This window comes from Oncorhynchus kisutch, linkage group LG26 (genome assembly GCF_002021735.2).
Source record: "Oncorhynchus kisutch isolate 150728-3 linkage group LG26, Okis_V2, whole genome shotgun sequence".
Lineage (NCBI taxonomy): Eukaryota > Metazoa > Chordata > Actinopteri > Salmoniformes > Salmonidae > Oncorhynchus > Oncorhynchus kisutch.
Genome location: NC_034199.2, coordinates 11,073,091 through 11,091,827, shown reverse-complemented (window position 1 = coordinate 11,091,827; position 18,737 = coordinate 11,073,091). Strand labels below are relative to the sequence as shown.

General features: G+C 45.7%; 1 protein-coding gene across 2 annotated transcripts in view; it reads right to left on the bottom strand.

The window, feature by feature from the left end:
• The window catches only part of LOC109870693 (myosin light chain kinase, smooth muscle), an 82,160-nt gene that overhangs the window by 12,626 nt on the left and 50,797 nt on the right, over nt 1-18,737 (bottom strand). For both annotated transcript variants that reach the window (XM_020461290.2, XM_031805658.1), the window contains 10 exons: nt 17,570-17,767; nt 17,140-17,386; nt 16,678-16,758; nt 15,559-16,334; nt 14,263-14,379; nt 13,303-13,371; nt 2,695-2,742; nt 2,054-2,181; nt 1,665-1,821; nt 19-324 (listed from right to left, as the gene is read on the bottom strand). In XM_020461290.2, the coding sequence (XP_020316879.1) occupies nt 19-324; nt 1,665-1,821; nt 2,054-2,181; nt 2,695-2,742; nt 13,303-13,371; nt 14,263-14,379; nt 15,559-16,334; nt 16,678-16,758; nt 17,140-17,386; nt 17,570-17,767 (2,127 nt within the window). The remainder of the gene's footprint in view (nt 1-18; nt 325-1,664; nt 1,822-2,053; nt 2,182-2,694; nt 2,743-13,302; nt 13,372-14,262; nt 14,380-15,558; nt 16,335-16,677; nt 16,759-17,139; nt 17,387-17,569; nt 17,768-18,737) is intronic.

Genomic DNA, 18,737 nt, shown 5'->3' with positions numbered 1-18,737 from the left:
CAAAAGACCCCCACTTACCCTCTACATCCTCCTCTAGCATTGTGACAGGCTCAGACTCTGCACTGGGCTCGCCGATACCGTAGATATTGACAGCCCGCACCCTAAACTTGTACTGGCGTTGACCCAGCAGATTGTGAACATTATAGAAGGTGCTGTTGCAGGAGACCAGATCCTTCCACTCGTTGTCCACAGAATTCCATATCTCTAGGTTGTAAGACTGGACCGCGCTGCCCCCGTCGTAGGTGGGGCCGTACCATGACAGCGTGAGGGTGGAGCGGCGGATGTCTGAGGCGGCTGGAACACGGGCAGGGGGATCAGGTTTGTCTGGAACACAGAGGTCACACAGAGCCACTCAAGAGGTCAACGCTGAGTTCTGAACACTGGTCCGGGTTACATTGATGTGAAACATGCTCTAGGCTTTGTCCCAAATGTAACCCAGTCCCTATATAGTACGCTACTTTTGACCAGATACCTATGGGCCCTGGTCAAAAGTAGTGCACTATAAGATTTGGACAGATTAGACTCCCAGTCCCAGGATCTGATAAATGTGTTGTGCAAGATGAAGCACCTGAGGGGGAGATCGAATGATAACAGTTCCAGGAAGGACAAACAAACCTTCCATTCACAAATGTCAGTACTCAGTAGTTACCATACACAAAAGCACAGCTGTGTTGGTAATGAAAAAAGGTTTGTCTGGCTATAGTGGCTACCTTCTGAACAGCCAACAACCATTCGTCAACAACAGTCTCACCATATCCAGTCAGGGCAGGGTGTCCATTAAAGGGCACAGTACAGGAGACTATACGTGAGAGCAGATGATCAGTGAGGATCCACACAAGAAGTCTGGATCAGTTTTATGTACAGCCAGCTACAGTGCACTTTATTCTCCCTGCTTTGTTGAAGGGGTGGGAGCCATGTTACACAAGCTGTTACCAGCATACCCCCACTTAATCCCCAGGGTTCCATTGTAAAACACCAAACGAATCATCCTCAAAGAGCACAGCTTGACACCAACAGGCTTGCAATGGTAGAGGAGTCAATGAAACTAATTATATGAAAAACAATTCAATACTAAAACCTCTATACGCCATACATGCAGTCGAAGGTTTTAATAGTAACGTGAGGATCATAGACATTAACAAGCATCGAAGTAGGGGGCTGCTTATACCAGTGTGTAACAAGTGCTGTGTCTCTGTACGCTATTAACAGTTCTCTGGGCACATAAACGGTTGCGTTTATGTGGAGCAGCTCAATAACTCGTGTCCCAGGCTGCTGCGTATTTTCCCTGAGTCAGGCTGGATACACTCCACTCTGACAGAAGTGGCAAAGGGCCTCATTAAAGCAACAGCTGAAGAGAAAGCACAAGCCTTAAAAGGCCATTGGAGATCCCTGCAGTGGCTTGTTAGTGTTAGGACCTAGAGAGCTCCAGCTTTCCCGGCCTGCGTACCTTCCCTTCCCCAACCACATTCCCCAAAGCTACAGGACTGCCATTTTTACGAGAGACGAACATGATAGGTAGTGGGGCGAGTTAAATCATGCGTTATAGCGAAAATAATTTCATTTGGAAAGATTTCTCAAGAGTCTTAATTGTCTTGTGAATCTCAATGATGGAGCTAAAAGGAGGCCAAACTCAATACGGCCTGATTTGGATAAATGGAACATACCAACAACGGTGAGGTTGAGAGCAGCCTGTCTCACGCCGTAGTTGTTTCGCAACTCTACGGTGTAGCAGCCACAGTGCTCCTGCTGGCTGTCAGCGATGGTCAGTTTACTGTTGGACTCAGTGGTTTCAATGGTTAAATCACCTTTGACCTCTTGGATCTGCAGACAAAACCACCATAAAAGGTCAGTCATATTACGGAGAATGAAACTTTTGCTAAAACAGTTATAGAGTTACTATAGTGTTATTAAATATATATACATAAATAATTAGAAATCGGACATGGTGGTTCATTTCAGGTGAAGGTTGGAGTTGATCATAGACAGGGCAGAGCAATAGAGTGAATATATAATCAATACATAAAGGGGCGGACTGGTACAGACTTGTCCTTACTGGTTTGCGGAACTTGAGCCAGGTGCATTTGATTGGAGGAGCTCCTCCAAACTTACAGAGAATTTCCACCTTCTCTCCTGCCAGGATCTTCATGTCGTCTGGGAACTGAACAATCTGAGGTGGTATAGCTGGATGACACACACACACACACACACACACACACACACACACACACACACTTCAGCAAGAAACATCTCTATCCATCATCAGAACAAACCTCCAGGTAAAGCGTTCAGTACTCATCTGCCCCCCCCCGTCCACTGTTTGTCCAATAATCTGGAGGCTGAGATGGGTTGGCAGGGGGAATCTCCCATTGCTATTACAGGCACCCTCAGACAGAGCAGCTGAGTTCAGCCAGTGTTTGGCACATGAGCTAGGCCCTCTAGCCTGAATGAGAGCTGGGCTGGGGCACAGGCTAGGGGGATCATCTATCCTGCTTGTTGACATTTGGGTCGTTCTCTATTAGGCCAGAGAGTTTTAGTACAGGGGCCCTATGTATCAAGTGCTCCAGAGTAGAAGAGCTGATTTAGGATCCATTTAGTATTTTTGGACAGGGGGAGCTGATCCTACTTCAGCACTCCTACTCTGAGAAGCTTGGTACATAGAGATACTTTTAGCATTTATGAGGAAGTCTTTCTTACCCTGTTTGGGAGGAGTCTTTGTATTCGGTTTCTTTATCCTTGCCTCACCTGGAAAAAATAAATTATTACAAATTGGGAAGGCCGCAGTTATGGTCAATGCAGTTGATAATGGATCCAATGAGATTTGATACAAATGATTCCCATTTGTGAATCTTCAACGCAATTATTCAAGTAAAATGAATATATTGATCAGAACCCAGACTGATTCTAAAAATGGTGTGTAGAATTCGCATAAATTAATGTCATTGCAATTGATTACATTGTGAGCAACAGCAAGCAAGCATCAGTAAATCAAAGTTTAAGTTCCTGTTCTTTTCCCAATATAATCACTCAGTGTTCCTGCACCAATATAGCTGGTATCCAGTTGTTACTATTGACAAGACTTATTGATCAAAGCATATATGAAGATTGAATTTGTACAGTTCATTTACCACAAGTTTGAAACACCAGTCCAGTTTGTAGGCTAGCCTCTGACGGAGCACATACTGTGGGAAATAACACATTCGTATATTCAGAATCCTTGTTTAAAGCATTTGCCTTTATAGTACATCTATAAAATCATTTTGGTTTTATAAGCACTTATGAGTTCTGAAGACTTAGGCGTATAGTCTGCCATAACTAGTGTATTATAAGGCATTATGAACTTCATAGAAAATGTTAGTTCTTCCCAGGACAGTATATGGGAACCGAGAACAAACTGTCTGATAAGTGAACTTGGGGGAGGGAGCTATTCTCTTGTGGATGTCCTGGAAGAAAGTGCTGCCTTGTCCTTTGGTATTTGCCTTTTTTGGTCATAAAAAATAAAAAATCTTCAGGAAATAGCTCTTGGCACAATATACATTACATTTGATTGCCGTCAAGAATGAATGTGACAGTAAAAACAAACTAATGGAGCTAGTGAGGAGCAACACGGAATATTAACCTTGATGAATTACAGCTTAGGCTCGCAATGTCTTTACTTCCCTCTTTTCTGCATGAGATCCTCCTCTCTGGAAAGAACATCCTTTTTACAACAACTATTTTTGCCCAGTGTACTGAAACAAAACATGAAGCTGATAAAACGTTTAATTGCAAATACAGAAAATGACAGCCAAACAAAGAGAACAGGCTTTTAAACACACTAAAATTGTTATGAGCACACTGAATGGCCGTGAAAGGGTTTAATGCGGGAAATAGCGTACTCTTTAAAAGCTTGTGTTCATGAAGTTTCCAAAACAAGTAGAGAACTTAAAGGGGAAATCCACTCTTTTGGTATTTTTTTCTAAATGTTTTGCATGCTAGCAGTCAAATCTTCAAGATATTGGACTTTCAAGAAGCAATGTGTCACCGGCCACATCACGATGCAAATACATTTTGCATCATGACAACGTGATGGGGCCGGTGACACTTGAAAGTCCAAAGTCTTGAAAACTTGACTGCTGACATGCAAAATATGTCGGGACTGTATCAACAGCGGACTAATAGATAGATTTAAAAGATAGATTTTCCCTTTAAAGAACAACGAATGCTTAATTAGTCCAATTGTAAAGTTCACATACATCAGTTCAGTTCTGAATTCTAAAACGACTGCACCCAGCCTTTGAGCTGTAGTTAAAAGGTAGTGTGTGTATTCATGGGTACCAAGGGAACCCAGGCTTCCCCCCCAGAAATGGTCTGTTTCATAATTTTCCTTCATTTCGCAAGAGGCTGTATCTCACTAGAGAAAGCATCAAAGTGAGTGACACAGTACCCGTCTGACTCTGTCTGGTCAAAAAGAGTATGACGTTGTTGCCATCCATAGCACTGAATTCAAGAGAAGCCAGTGAGCATTTGACCTCCCTTGATTGAAAAAATATAACAGTTTTGCTCAACGCTGATTGGCTGAGTGAGCTCAACTGTGAATGGTCCTGTCACATCAAAACAAATTCTAATAATATTAAAAAGTGTCAAGGGAAGCCAGTTTGGATTTGGCCTCACTCCAATCACATCGAAAGCAAAATTGAAAGTAATTGACAGAAAAAAACTTGAATTGTTGAATCTCGTTGTGTTGTGGTCCTATGGTGGCTAGCTAAAATTGCCTTTCCTAAATTAGCCATGGATGGAGACTTGGACTTGTGGTTTTACTTAATTCTTAATTCTAATACTGGCCAATGATTCTAACTGCGATTCTGATCCAACCATAAATTCATACATTGTGCCTGAGGATGGAAGTTCAACATGTAACTAGCTGGCTTGGCACATCGTTGCCCATGAAAGGAATTTAGGCTAGTGAGCAAACATTTTAGCCATGGACAGCCACATAGTTTACGTTGAATGGACTAAATTGTTTTATGTATATTTTAGTTGTCACTGTCATAGGTTATTTGATGATGTTGAAGTTGAAATGGTGGTGGAATAGGGAAGAAGTTGCTCTCCGGTTTTATCGTCTCGGCCTTATACATCTCTGTATCACCGTCACAAGGCATATGGACTAACAAGTACATATTGTTCATATTGCCAATCGTAATATAAAGTCAAGAGAAGAAAAGGCCTGGAAGGAAGAGGGATGACTAGAAACGATTCGGTTGACCGTTTTATGTGTGGATTAATTGGCAGAGTAGAGGACCTTGTGCATTTCAGGTAAATGAACTACTCAATGTTTATATCCCAGGACAAATTAGCTAGCAAGTGCAAGCTAACTAGCTAAATTGCCATAAATGTTTAATGCTTTTCGACCTGTCCCCAAATTAATATAATTGGTCCAGAGTTTGTTTTGATATTTTAACCTGTGTGTCGTGATCGCGTTTGGTGTGGGGGGACAAAATAAATGTATGCACGATGGCGCACACATGCTGCCAGTTTGGGTTCCTTGTAAGGCACTGCATCACACTGCTAGAGGCGTCACTATAGATCTCGGTTCGATCACAGGCTGTGTCGCATCCAGCCGTGACCGGGAGATGCATACGGCGGTGCACAATTGGCCCAGTGTCATCCAGCTTAGGGTAGGGTTTGGCCGGCCGGGATGTCCTTGTCCCATGGATCGCGACCTCGCCTCTCCCGAGTCCGTACGGGAGTTGCAGCGATGAGACAAGACTAACTACTACCAATTGGATACCACGAAATTGGGGAGAAAATGGGGTAAAAAAAAATATAAATCAAGTAACATGCATACAAGGTGGGATCTTTGTCTTTTTTTTACCCCTTTTTTCTCCCCAATTTCGTGGTATCCAATTGGTAGTAGTTAGTCTTGTCTCATCGCTGCAACTCCCGTACGGACTCGGGAGAGGTGACGGTTGAGAGCCATGCGTCCTCCAAAACACAACCCAACCTAGCCGCACTGCTTCTTGACACAACGCACATCCAACCCAGAAGCCGCACCAATGTGTCGGAGGAAACACCTGGCGACCTGGTCAGCGTGCACTGCGCCCGGCCCGCCACAGGAGCCTCTAGTGCGCGATGAGACAAGAATATCCCTGCCGGCCAAACCCGGACGACGCTAGGCCAACCTCCCTAACCCGGATGATTTGTGTCGCCCCATGGACCTCCCGGTCCCGGCAGGCTGCAATAGAGCCTGGGCTCGAACCCAGAATCTCTGGTGGCACAGCCTTAGAGCACTGCGCCACCCGGGAGGCCCGGATCTTAATTTGTCTTTAAAATAAATGTGAGAAATATCGGTGCAAACACTGATGCTCAAATATTGATATAACAACCATATTTAAGTAAACTTGGACTCCCACTATGACTCTTCGGGAATGTATGCAGTTTATTAGGGTTGGGGCTACAGATTAAATAAATTGTGAACTTCACAGGGTTGTGAAAGTGCAAGGTGATGAGCTTGATGCGCCAATAAATATTAAGGGTCTTATTCTGGTGACAGTCGATGCATGGCTGCCGTTTGACAATTAAAAATAATCTTGCTTTGGTCCAAAATAAACTAATCATGCATGGAAGTCAAACGGTGTAAGTGAAAGTCAAAAGAGCTAGCTTTCTATCTCTATGCTAACGTTAGCTAGCATTAAGCTCACATTTTCCATCTGAATAAAATTGATCAAACTAAGCAAATGTAAATATGTCTGCCAGCTGTTGGTAGCCAACTGCTGATGCTGTCATACTATAGATCAGGGGTATTGAAATCTTACCCTACGAGGTCCGGAGCATTCTGGTTCTCTGTTCTACCTGAATCAATTGCAGCCACCTGGTGTCCCAGGTCTAAAATCATCACTGATTAGAGGGGAACATTTTTTTTTTTTAAACAGTGGAACTGGCTTCAAAGTCCACAGTTGAGTTTGAGGGCTATGGATACAGTGCATTCAGAAAGTATTTAGACCCTTTCCATTTTTCCCCACTTTGTTACGTTACACCCTTATTCTAAATTTGATAATTTTTACCCCCCCCTAAATCTACACACAATACATCATAATGATAAAGCAAATTCAAGTAAATAAAAATTGCAAATCCATTAAAAAATATACTTTTACATAAGTATTCAGGCCCTTTGCTATGAGACTAAATTGAGCTCGGGTACATCCTGTTTCCATTCATCATCCTTGATGTTTCGACAACTTGGAGTCCACCTGTGGTAAATTGAATTGATTGGACATGATTTGGAAAGGCACACACCTGTCTAAATAAGGTCCCACAGTTGACAGTGCATGTCAGATAAAAAAGTAAACCATGAGGTCCAAGGAATTGTCCACAGAGCTCTGAGACAGGATTTGAAGAAGTTCGGAATTACCAAGACTCTTCCTAGAGCTGGCCGCCTGGCCAAACTGAGAAATTGGGGAGAAGGGCCTTGGTCAGGGAGGTGACAAAGAACCAGATGGTCACTGACAGAGCTCCAGTTCCTCTGTGGAGATGGGACAACTATCTCTGCAGCACTCCACCAAATCAGGCCTTTATGGTAGAGTGGCCAGATGGAAGCGACTCCCCAGTAAAAGGCACATGACAGCCTACTTGGAGTATGCCAAAAGGAACCTATAGGACTCTGACCATGAGAAACAAGATTCTCTGGTCTGATGAAATCAAGTATGAACTCGTTGGCCTGAATGCAAAGTGTCCCATCTGGAGGAAACCTGGCACCATCTCTACAGTGAAGCATGGTGGTAGCAGTATCATTCTGTGAGGATGTTTTTTGTGGCAGGGACTGGGAGACTAGTCAGGATCAAGGGAAAGATGCACGGAGCAAATTACAGAGAGATCCTTTATGAATACCTGCTCCAGAGCGCTCAGGACCTCAGACTAGGGCAAAGGTTCACCTTCCCATCTACAGTTCAACCAAACCGTTTTTTTGTGTATCCTTGAAAAACAGCCAGCCAGCCCAGACATAGTGGACATTCACACATAACAAATCAAAGCGCTAGATAAATGGAACAGCTGTTTCAGGAAATAATCGACTTTGGTAGCAAAAGGATTAGACCAGCGCCATAAAAATTATACACTTCTCAATGTACACATCACAGGCAAACTGAAAATGGTCCACCCACACAGACAGTGTGGTGACGAAGGCGCAACAGCGCCTCTTCAACCTCAGGAGGCTGAAGAATTTTGTCTTAAACCCTCAAACTTTTACAGATGCACAATTGAGAGCATCCTGTTGGGCTAGATCACCGCTTGGTACGGAAACTGCACCGCCCACAACCGCAAGGCTCGCCAGAGGGTGGTGCGGTCTGCACAACGCATCACAGGGGGAAAACTAACTGCCCTCCAGGACACCTACAACATCCAATGTCAAATTAAGGCCAAAAAGACCATCAAGGACAATAACGACCCGAGCCACTACCTGTTCACCCAGCTTCCATCCAGAAGGCGAGGTCAGTACAGGTGCATCAAAGCTGGGAGAGATTGAAGAACAGCTTCTCAAGGACTAGCACGACTAGCACGACTGCTCATCCATATATTTTATACTTTTATATTCTCATCCCATTCCTTTACTAGATTGTGTGTATTAGACTGTTGTGGAATTGTTAAATATTAGGTTTTGTTGTGGAATTGTTAGATATTACTGCACTGTCGGATCTAGAAGCATCAGCATTTCACGAACATGCCACAATGCATAGTGTCAACTGTAAAGTTTGGTGGAGGAGGAATAATGGTCTGGGGTTGTTTTTTATTGTTTGGGCTAGGCCCCTTAGTTCCAGTAAAGGGACATCTTAATGCTGCAGCATGCATTGACATTCTAGAAGATTCTGTGCTTCCAACTTTGTGGCACCAGTTTGGGAAAGGCCCTTTCCCATTTCAGCATGACAATGCCCCCGTGCACAAAGCGCGGTCCATGGTTCGTCAAGATTGGTTTGGAAGAATTTGACTGCACAGAGCCCTGAACCCCATCAAACACCTTTGGGATGAATTGGAATGCCGACTGCGAGCCAGGCCTAATCACCCAACATCAGTGCCCGACCTCACAAATGCTGTGTGATTGAATGGAAGCAAGTCCCCGAAGCAATGTTCAAACATCTAGTGCAGGTGTGCGCAAACCCCAGTCCTCTGGGGCCTGATTTGTCAACATGTTCTCCATCCCTTGCAAACACAGATAATTAATCAAATTGCATTCTAAACTGAAGATCATGATTAGGTGATTATTGGAGCCAGGTGTGTTAGCTGGGGCTGATGCAAAAGTGTGAAGTGGAGAATTCTCAGCTACTTGCTACTAAACTGTTCTTATGCCAGCACACCCAGGATATCAAGCCTTGAAGGCTCACGGTCCATATGTGAGCTTCAGAGCAGTTGCACCATGTTACCCAGCCGGAGAAGTGTTGAAGCTGTCAAAACAAGTCCGGCCTTAACCCTTCCACAGAGCCCTGATCTGGTTCCTTCTCACAGGCTTGGAGTCAGTTCTCTCTACTTTCATTGTGTTTAGACAATCTGGAGACATTGCATTGCACAGGCCTGTATCACAATCTGTTTAAAAAAATAATAATAATATCGCCCCACCCCCCCAACATGGAATCTAGAGAAACCATTGAATTACCTGATGAGCACACACTCCGTCATAACAGAGGGAGAATATTACATCTCACTTGTCCAGCATTGTTACGGGCTGTCAAAAGGAGTAGAGGGCACAGATGAAAGCAGTTTGATGAGGTAAAGGAGCAGTTGAGTGTCCCGATGGGACAGTGCATTCTGAGCTTTCCAGGACCCTGCAGTGCTGGACTGTGCCCCCGAGCGCAAGTTAAATAAATGTGCAGGGGTTAGAGTTTTCCAGCGGGGATGAAAAAGCTGCTTGTTTTCATAGCACTACACCACTGACGCATTTCCCATGGCTCACCACGCTCTGCGGCTGTAATTAGATAACACACAAGCACGAGCAACAGGGACTGCTTTAGAAAAACCATAACATGGCGAATAACACCGATAGCCCACTCGATAAAGCACTTGGACGTAATACGACCATGCATCTGGATGAGAATCTGAATCAAAACATTTACATTTTTGTCATGTAGCAGACAGTCTTATCCAGAACGACTTACAGTTAGTGCATTCATCTTAAGATCGATAGGTAGGACAAACACATATCACAGGCATAGACAGTACATTGTTCCTCAACGTAGCTATCAGTAGAGTTGGAGCTAGAAGGGGGGGCGGGGGTGGGGTCAAGTGCAAGTGCTAGTTGAGTGTTGAGAATGATTTAAGATACTGTTTGGGTTTCAGACGTTTTCGGGAAGATGGGCAGGGACTCTGCTGTCATAGCTTCAAGGGAAAGCTGGTTCCACCATTGGGGTGCCAGGACACAGAAGAGCTTGGACTGGGCTCCCGTATGGGGAAGGGCCATGAGACCTGAGGTGGCAGAACGGAGTGGTCGGGTTGGGGTGTAGGGTTTGAGCATAGCCTGAAGGTACGGAGGGGGCAGTTCCTCTTGCCGTTCCGTAGGTAAGCACCATGGTCTTGTAGTGGATGCGAGATTTGACTGGAAGCCAGTGGAGGGTGCGGAGGAGCAGGGTGACCTGAGAGAACTACGGAAGGTTGAAAACTGGACGGGCTGCTGCATTCTGGATAAGTTGCAGGGGTTTAATGGCACAAGCGGGGAGCCCAGCCAACAGCAGTTGCAATAGTCCAGACAGGAAAGGACAAGTGCCTGGATTAGGACATGTGCCGCTTCCTGTGTGAAGTAGGGTCGTACTCTACAGATGTTGTAGAGCATGAAGCTGCAAGAGCGGGTCACTGCTTTGATGTTTGCAGAGAACGACAGAATGTTGTCCGGGGTCACTCTGGGAAAGAGACTTGAGTTGTCAACCGAGATGGATCGGTCTTTGAGCAGGAATAGCAGTTCCGTCGAGGTTGAGCTTGAGGTGGTGGGCCGACATCCAAGTTGAGATATCTGCCAGGCACGCAGGGATGCGTGTTGCCACCTGGGTGTCAGAAGGGGTGAAAGAGAAAAGTCGTTGACCGTCATCCGCAGGTAGCCTAGTGGTTAGAGCGTTGGACTAGTATCCGAAAGGTTGCAAGATTGAATCCCCGAGCTGACAAGGTAAAAATCTGTCGTTCTGCCCCTGAACAAGGCAGTTAACTCACTATTCCTAGACCGTCAATGAAAATAAGAATTTGTTCTTAACTGACTTGCCTAGTTAAATAAAGGTAATAATAGCAATGATAGGAGAGACAATGTGAGGATATGGTGGAGCCGAGTGACTTGGTGTATAGGGAGAAGAGGAGAGGGCCTAGAACCGAGCCCTGGGGGACACCAGTAGTGAGAGTACGTGGTGCAGACACTGATCAACTCCACGTCACCTGGTAGGAGCGGCCTGCCAGGTAGGATGCAATCCAAGAGCGTGCAGAGCCTGAGGTATCCAGCCCTGAGAGGGTGGAGAGGAGGCTCTGATGGTTCATTGTGTCGAAGGTAGTGGATAGATCTAGGAGGATGAGAACAAAGGAGAGAAAGTAAGCTTTGGCAGTGTGGAAAACCTCAAACAGAGAGGAGCAGTCTCGGGTGGATGACCAGTCTTCAAGCCTGAGTAGTTAGGGCCAAGAAGATCATTCTGATAGAGATGAGAAAGTTGAGACAGCACGCTCAAGTGTTTTGGAAAGAAAAGAGAGAAGGGATACAGGTCTATAGTTTTTGACGATGAGTCAAGTGATGGTTTCTCGAGGAGGGGCGCAACTCGAGCCATTTTGAAGTCAGAGGGGATGCAGCCAGTGGTCAGGGATGAGTTGATGAGGGAAATGAGGTCTCCAGAAGGGAGGAGATGGGGTCGGGCAGGCAGGTTTGTCAGGCAATTTCTTTAGGAGGGGAGCAAAACAAGCCCCTTGATCCTGGTTGATGTGTCAACAACTACCTGCAAATTATGAGCAGTCAGCAGTTCACACACCAAGTCAGCCACTGGGAAAACAGGCAGCACTTAAAGTAGATGGCCCTAGCTAGCAAAAAGACAGACCACAACAGATAAAGACAAAAGTTAAACACTCCTGCGGATATCAGGAGTCCTCCAGCTATAGAATGAAGCTATAAAACTAACATTACATTTGGCAACAATAAGCTTTCTAGTACCATGTAAAAAAACAAAATATGTAAGAACTACAGTATAAGCACTGACACCAACTATCACAAATCGGGGTTATAGCTTCACATGACATCCAATTCCCCATTGAAACATTGTAGTGAATGAATCATTCTAAAAACAGAATTATACCCGACACCGGACTTGAAAACCTTTTCCTTGTTTCAAATCTACCCTACTTGGGAATCAAACATCAAAAGAGATTAGCCTTAATAAATCTGGGGCTCTTGTGTCAGGTCTCAGCCTCCTGCTTTTATTTAACTGCTCCAAACTATCCTACAGCTCTGAGTTTTGTAGCTTGTTGGGGTCAGGCCACATTCCAGCAGGACAAAAGCGTATCCCAAAGCTGGCAGATTTTCTGCAGAACCTCCAAGTATTGGAAAAAGAGGCCGGAACATGTGCTTCTGGCTGAATCAAGAGATGGCTGAGGAACAGGGAGACGCGAGCCTTACATGGAAGTTCGGGAGAGGAGGTTGAGTAAGCGGGGCAGCCATGCAAAGGGTCTCTCGCTCTCGCTTCCTCCCTCTCCTCTCTTTCCCCCTTGCCTTTTCCTCTCCCTCCCTCCTTGGGCTTGTTTTAAGTGCCAGCGAGTGTCCCGGGCTTAAAGACAAACAGCAGTCAATTAGCTCTGTCAAACATCACAGAGGAGAGGGGTGTCGTAGTGGCCTCTGACCCCTGGAAGGAACCATCCAAGCTGGAGGGCTAAATGGACATGCTTCATGCTCAGCCCTAAGCGTGCCCGATCCACAGCCTTTTATGTAAAGGAAGATTTATGTGCTTGATACAGGCTTACATCATATGGAAAATAATGTGCAGGGGTATAGCACATAACTCTGTCAAACTACCTATGCATTCCTCAAGCTTGGAAAGATTAAGAGGACTATTAAGATAAGCACATCTTCTTAGTCATCTTCTCTAGTAGTGTAAATCGAACCTACTTCGGATAAAACATTTACTGATCACTATTTACACCTTATATCTGTCCTTTGTTCTCTACATACTGCAAGCAGATTACAGGGTAAGAACAATATATATATTTTTTTGTTCACATGCTATAAAAAAGTGCCCGAGCTCGAGGAGGCAGACAGGCTGCAGCAGTGGGAAAGGCAGATCCCATGCCGCTCCTTCTTTGGAGAATAAGCATATTTTGGAAACTCACTCTCGGAGGTAGGGATGGATGGCTTCTTGCTCTTCTTGTCAGCTGCTGTCGAGTTTGTGTCTGCAGGATCTATGGGAGAGGAAAACGAAAACATGTTTCAGGTCACGGATTTCCACACATTATTATTGCCATTTCTTTCATGCTAAAAATAATCCCTACGAATTGTATCAGTAACTAAAAAAAAAAACTAACCATAGTCTCGTACAGTACTTTATAGAAATCAAATCAAAGTTTATTGGTCGTTTGTTTTCCTAACACCAACAGTGCAGTAATTCAAAATAATACACATAATCCAAAAAGAAATGTAGACATATCATAACGAGCAATGTCAGCGTCCAGAATATAATGGTGTGTATAGACCATGTGGACAGTGAACCATACATGAAATTAACCAGTCAATGTTAAAAATGTAATGATTCCCTATGGACCATTTAAAGTCAACTGAATCATTGAGATATGCCCCTGTATCCATCTTTGTCTCTCCTGCTAAACATATTTGATCTCGACTCACTTTACTAAATGGCAGCCCCCCCCCCCCCCCCCCCCCCCCCCCCTCCTCTCTGATTCAGTTGGGTTAAATGCGGAAGACACATTTCAGTTGAAGGCATTCAGTTGTCCAACTGACTAGGTAACCCCCTTTCCCTAAATTACGTTTCATAATCTCATATTTTTGTATTGATGGCAACAGTAGTAGAAGTATGCGACAGTTCAATCGTGTATTGCGAATTAATCTAAAACTAGGATTGAACCGTGCGTGCCTGCCTAATGTTTTGATGCAGGCCTGTTAGTGAGTGCTGGGGGGCTGGGCAAGGCGGACGTGCAGTGGGAGCCTGGAACAGGGACTCCAGCTCGGCTAATCTGGCCCATGTAATTGCAGGAAGTGCCTAGGGTTATGCCGGGGCAGCCGGGAGTCCAAGGGGGACTCATGGGAGTGGGACACGGCAGCCAGGAACAACTCACCATCCACCAGCACCATGCAGGAACACTCTGCTTTACCGGCAGAGTTCTCCACCCGGCACTTGTACTGGCCCTCGTCCTCGGGCAGGGCCTTGTCGATGGTCAGGGAGCACTGGCCTCCTGCAGGAAAAACACACACACATAGAGGACCTTAGCTAGAGTAGCCCCAGTACACACAGAGAAACTTTGTCACTGTGGCCCCCAGTACAGACACACAGCGGCCCCCAGTACACACACACACACACACAGCGGCCCCCAGTACACAATCACATCCATAGCCACAGTGACCCCCAGTACACAATCACATCCACAGTGGCCCCGAGAACACACAACCATAACTACAGTGGCCCCCAGCACACACAACCACACACAACCATAGCTACAGTGGCCCCCAGCACACACAACCGTAGCCAGAGTAGCCACCTATACATGATTCCATTAGACGAGGCCCTGACTTGGCTGTGTGACGGTTGAGATCTGGGGCTGTGTCACAGGACATAACAGCTGGTGGTTGGAGCAGTGTGCCTAGTTACGTTACTGTGCTGCCCGTTGATTGTCTTGTTAAATTAGCCCTTACCCATAGAGCTGGTCAAGGGGAGTCATTCGGTTGAACTTTATAACAGACAGGCAACTCGCCGTTGTCATCGTCAAGCTATGGGACCAGAGCAACGCTTAACCCCTGCCTCAACTCTGGACTGAACTGTTATCCCGACAAAAATGCACTCTAACTGGACTGACAAATACTGGTTCAAGATAGCCAGAGTTTCAGGTATCTGCATCAACACAAACTGCCTGAAATAACAGAGCAGGGATTATGGACGAACACATCCCAAATTACACCTCGTTCCCTATGCAGTGCACTATTTCAGGAAAAGGGTGCCATTTGGGACGAACTCGACGTCTGTGTTGGCGGTGTGTCAGGGGACCCCCAGGAGCCCAGAAACAGGGAATCCTTTGGCCATTCTTACTCTACAGTCGATTCATACCACCTTGTAAATATGTGTGGCTTTCTACAAGGAGACAATTACAAGCACCCAGAACAAAACAATTTGGCACTATGATAACATCGACTCCCTCTATGTAAAGGGATATGTTTCCATCATATCCCATATCGAATGCAGCGGTGCAAGAGGGGAAACTCAGTCACATCACTGTCTGTCACACTACTTCATAATATTAGAAGCCAAGCCTCCACAAACACATGGGATGCGAATTACCTACATGGTGCACTATAAAAACCTAATAGGGTGCCATTTGGGACGCAGGCATGGTCGGCCTAGTAGTGGTCCACATACTTACCTTCGTTGGACAGCTTGATGAACTTGGAGGGCTTGATGACCTTCCCGTCTAGAGTCCAGGTAATAGTAGCTGGGGGGTCACAGGTCACTTGGCAATGTAGCCTCAGGCAAGCCCCGTCCACCACGCTCATATCACTCAGCTTCTGACTAAACAAAGGCTCCTTTCCAATGTTGTTTCTCTCATCAATAATCCCACCTGCCACGCAGTTGATAGCGTTCTTCTCCTTCTCAGTGGCAGCAGGGGCTTTCGGTGTTGCTGCTTCTGGAGCAGGGCTCTCCCCATTCTTCTCCAAGCTCGTCTGATTCTTCTTGTTGGCCAGAACCGATCTGAAATCTGTAGGCTCTCCTTTCTCAGTAGGAGCGGTACCTGGTTTCGGGGAGGTGGCGGTGGTGCCCCCTTTTTTCCCCAGCACATCTCTAAAGTCCACCTGAGCGGGAGCGTTGACCTTCCTCTCATCTTCAGACAGTGTCTTGGGCTTGCCCCCTCTGGGCTGGAGCTGGCCCCTGAAGTCCATCTGTTCCGCCGTGATCTCCTTCAGGTCCTCCTCGGAGACGCTCTTGGTGGTGACTTTCCTGCCCAGCACCGTGCGGAAGTCGCGCTGCTCAGCCTCCTGCAGGCGGATCTGGTCCTCGCGGTGCTCCTTGGTCTCCACGCGCCTCTTCAGGAGTCCCCGGGCTGTGCTTGGCTCTTCTGACCCCTGCTGCGGAATGGAGCTGCTGCTTGGTGGTGCTCTGCCTCGCACTGTCCCGTCCACTCCTCCCACACAAGGCTCAGGGCTGCAGCAGCACAGAGAGAGCGAGGTGTGGAAGAGGAAAAAAAACTGGGGTTGTATAAAAGCCACGGCTGGCTCAGCCTCCACTAGTTAATTGGGGGAGATACACAACTCAACATGTTACATCAGAGATGACTTCAGTAGCCTTATAAGGGCATGCACCCTGAACAGGGCCCCAGCCCCCAGGCTTTGAACAATGGCACAGCTGGAGGAGGTACTGTAAACTATTTATTTGGTTATATTCAGGGATTAAGCGGATTTGAAACTGGGGTCTGGGGAGGGGAAGGCAAAAATAGCCCAGGTTGAGGGACCTCGACAATGAAGCAGCAGGCTAGTTAGTTACATACGTTTGATGCTCTCCACTGGACACCACTGCACCCTCACTGACCACCAAGGTGGCAACACAACTGCAGTCACCCACTTTGTTCCTAGAAGAGAGGATGAGAAAAGGAATGGAAAACTGGGGAGGAGGGAGTGTTTTAATTGACCATAACTGGTCCTTTCAGACCAAATCCCTCTAAAAAAGGACACCATCAAGAAGAGGGCTTGTGTCTCAGTGATGGCAGTTTTAGATGACCTTAACATGACTTTTCAATATGTAACCCTAACCCATGTACTATAATAACCAATCAAAGCATAACAAAACAGTGAAACAAAAGTGAAACATTCAAGTCATCTACTGTATAAGGAGTCCTCCCACTATGTCCCAAATGGCACCCTATTCCCTATGAAGTGCATCCCCTGGTCATCTAGTCAAAAGTAGTGCACTTCATAGGGAATAGGGTGCCACTTGGGATGTAGAAGCCTACCTCAGGCTGATCTCGTAGTCCCCGGCGTGGTGGGACCGGACTCGTCTAATGAGCAGGGACACCACATCCTCCTTCTGCAGTATCTCATAGTCCAGGTCAGTGGTCACCACCTGGCCCTGCTTCATCCAGCTCCACTGAGGGAAGGGATCCCCAGCGATGGCACAGGACAGCAGGACATTCTGTCCCAGGTAGGCGGTGGTGGGCTTGAGCTTTGTGATGAACCAGGGCTGGACCCCGTCCTGGGGCTCTGGAAGACAGACATGGATAACCAACAGGTCATTATGGCATGAACAGGGTTGCAAAATGCTGGTAAAGTTACCCACATTTTTGTAACCCGAGGCATAAACTACGTCTGCTACAGTTTAATACATACAATTTCACCTGACACACCGAGCTATCTCAAGTAGAGTTAGCTAGGCTGCTAGCCTACCTTGTACAGTGAGTGAGACCTCTGTGCGAACCTCCCCTACTTTGTTCCACGCCTCACAGGTGTACTTCCCAGTGTCCTCAGGGAAGACTTCCTGGATGAACAGACTGCATTGGTTCCCCTTCCGCTCAAAGTGGAAGTCCTCAGACTCCTGGATCTCCTTCCCATTGTGGAGCCACACAATCTCTGGATGAGGATTCCCTAAGACCATAAAAAGGTCACATTAAACCTCGTGTTTCATGTCCACATTATTTCAAAGTGTCTAAAATGGGATTGTGTAGATCAATAAAGTGACTTTAAGATGATTTGGACCGGGGTTAAGGTAAATTCAGAATGGAGTTGCAAGTTAGTCAATTGGCCACAATTGCAACTAAAGGTATCATTTAATTATTAATTTGTTTATTTTAACACTTTTTTCTGGTTCATATACAGTCCATGAACCAAAGACTAGCCCAGAGACTATTGATTATTGCCTGTGGGAGAGCCACCCCTTTAAAAAGGAAAGATTCACCCATTTTGAATGTTAGAACATCGCTCGGAGATGCACAAATACGATCTATCAATTCCCAGGGCCATTTCCCGGCTGTATTTCTGCCTGCTTGAACGCCGAATAGCTCAGATACACATGAAAACATGAAATTACCCCTGGAAAAATCGATAGAACATCACACAGATGTACAAATACAATATAACATTCAAAATGGAAGATTCTTTACATTAAGTAGAACTGAACACTAACAACAGAAAGTTGGTAAATGGCCTTTATGGGATGTATTCATTTATCCACCATCTTTGACCTTACATCTCAAAGCAAAAACTGTTCAACATTGAGTTATAATCAAACTCATATTTGAAATGGTATCTTTTCTTTATTACAAACTGGATGGTTCGAGCCCTGAATGCTCGATTTTGTACTTTCATAATTATGTTAATAACTAGTTTATAATAGCAATAAGCCACTTTGAGGGTTTGTGATATGGACATTTTCCCCCGGCTAAAAGCTGTGTTGCATCATGCGTAAGAACAGCCCTTAACCGGGGTATATTGGCCATATACCACATCCCCTCGGGCCTTATTGGTTAAGTAAGAGGTGGGAGATGCTTTTGGCAAAAATATTTGCCAAAAGAGTGAGACTTACGTTTCATATGTTAGTCAAATTTCTTTGAATTGA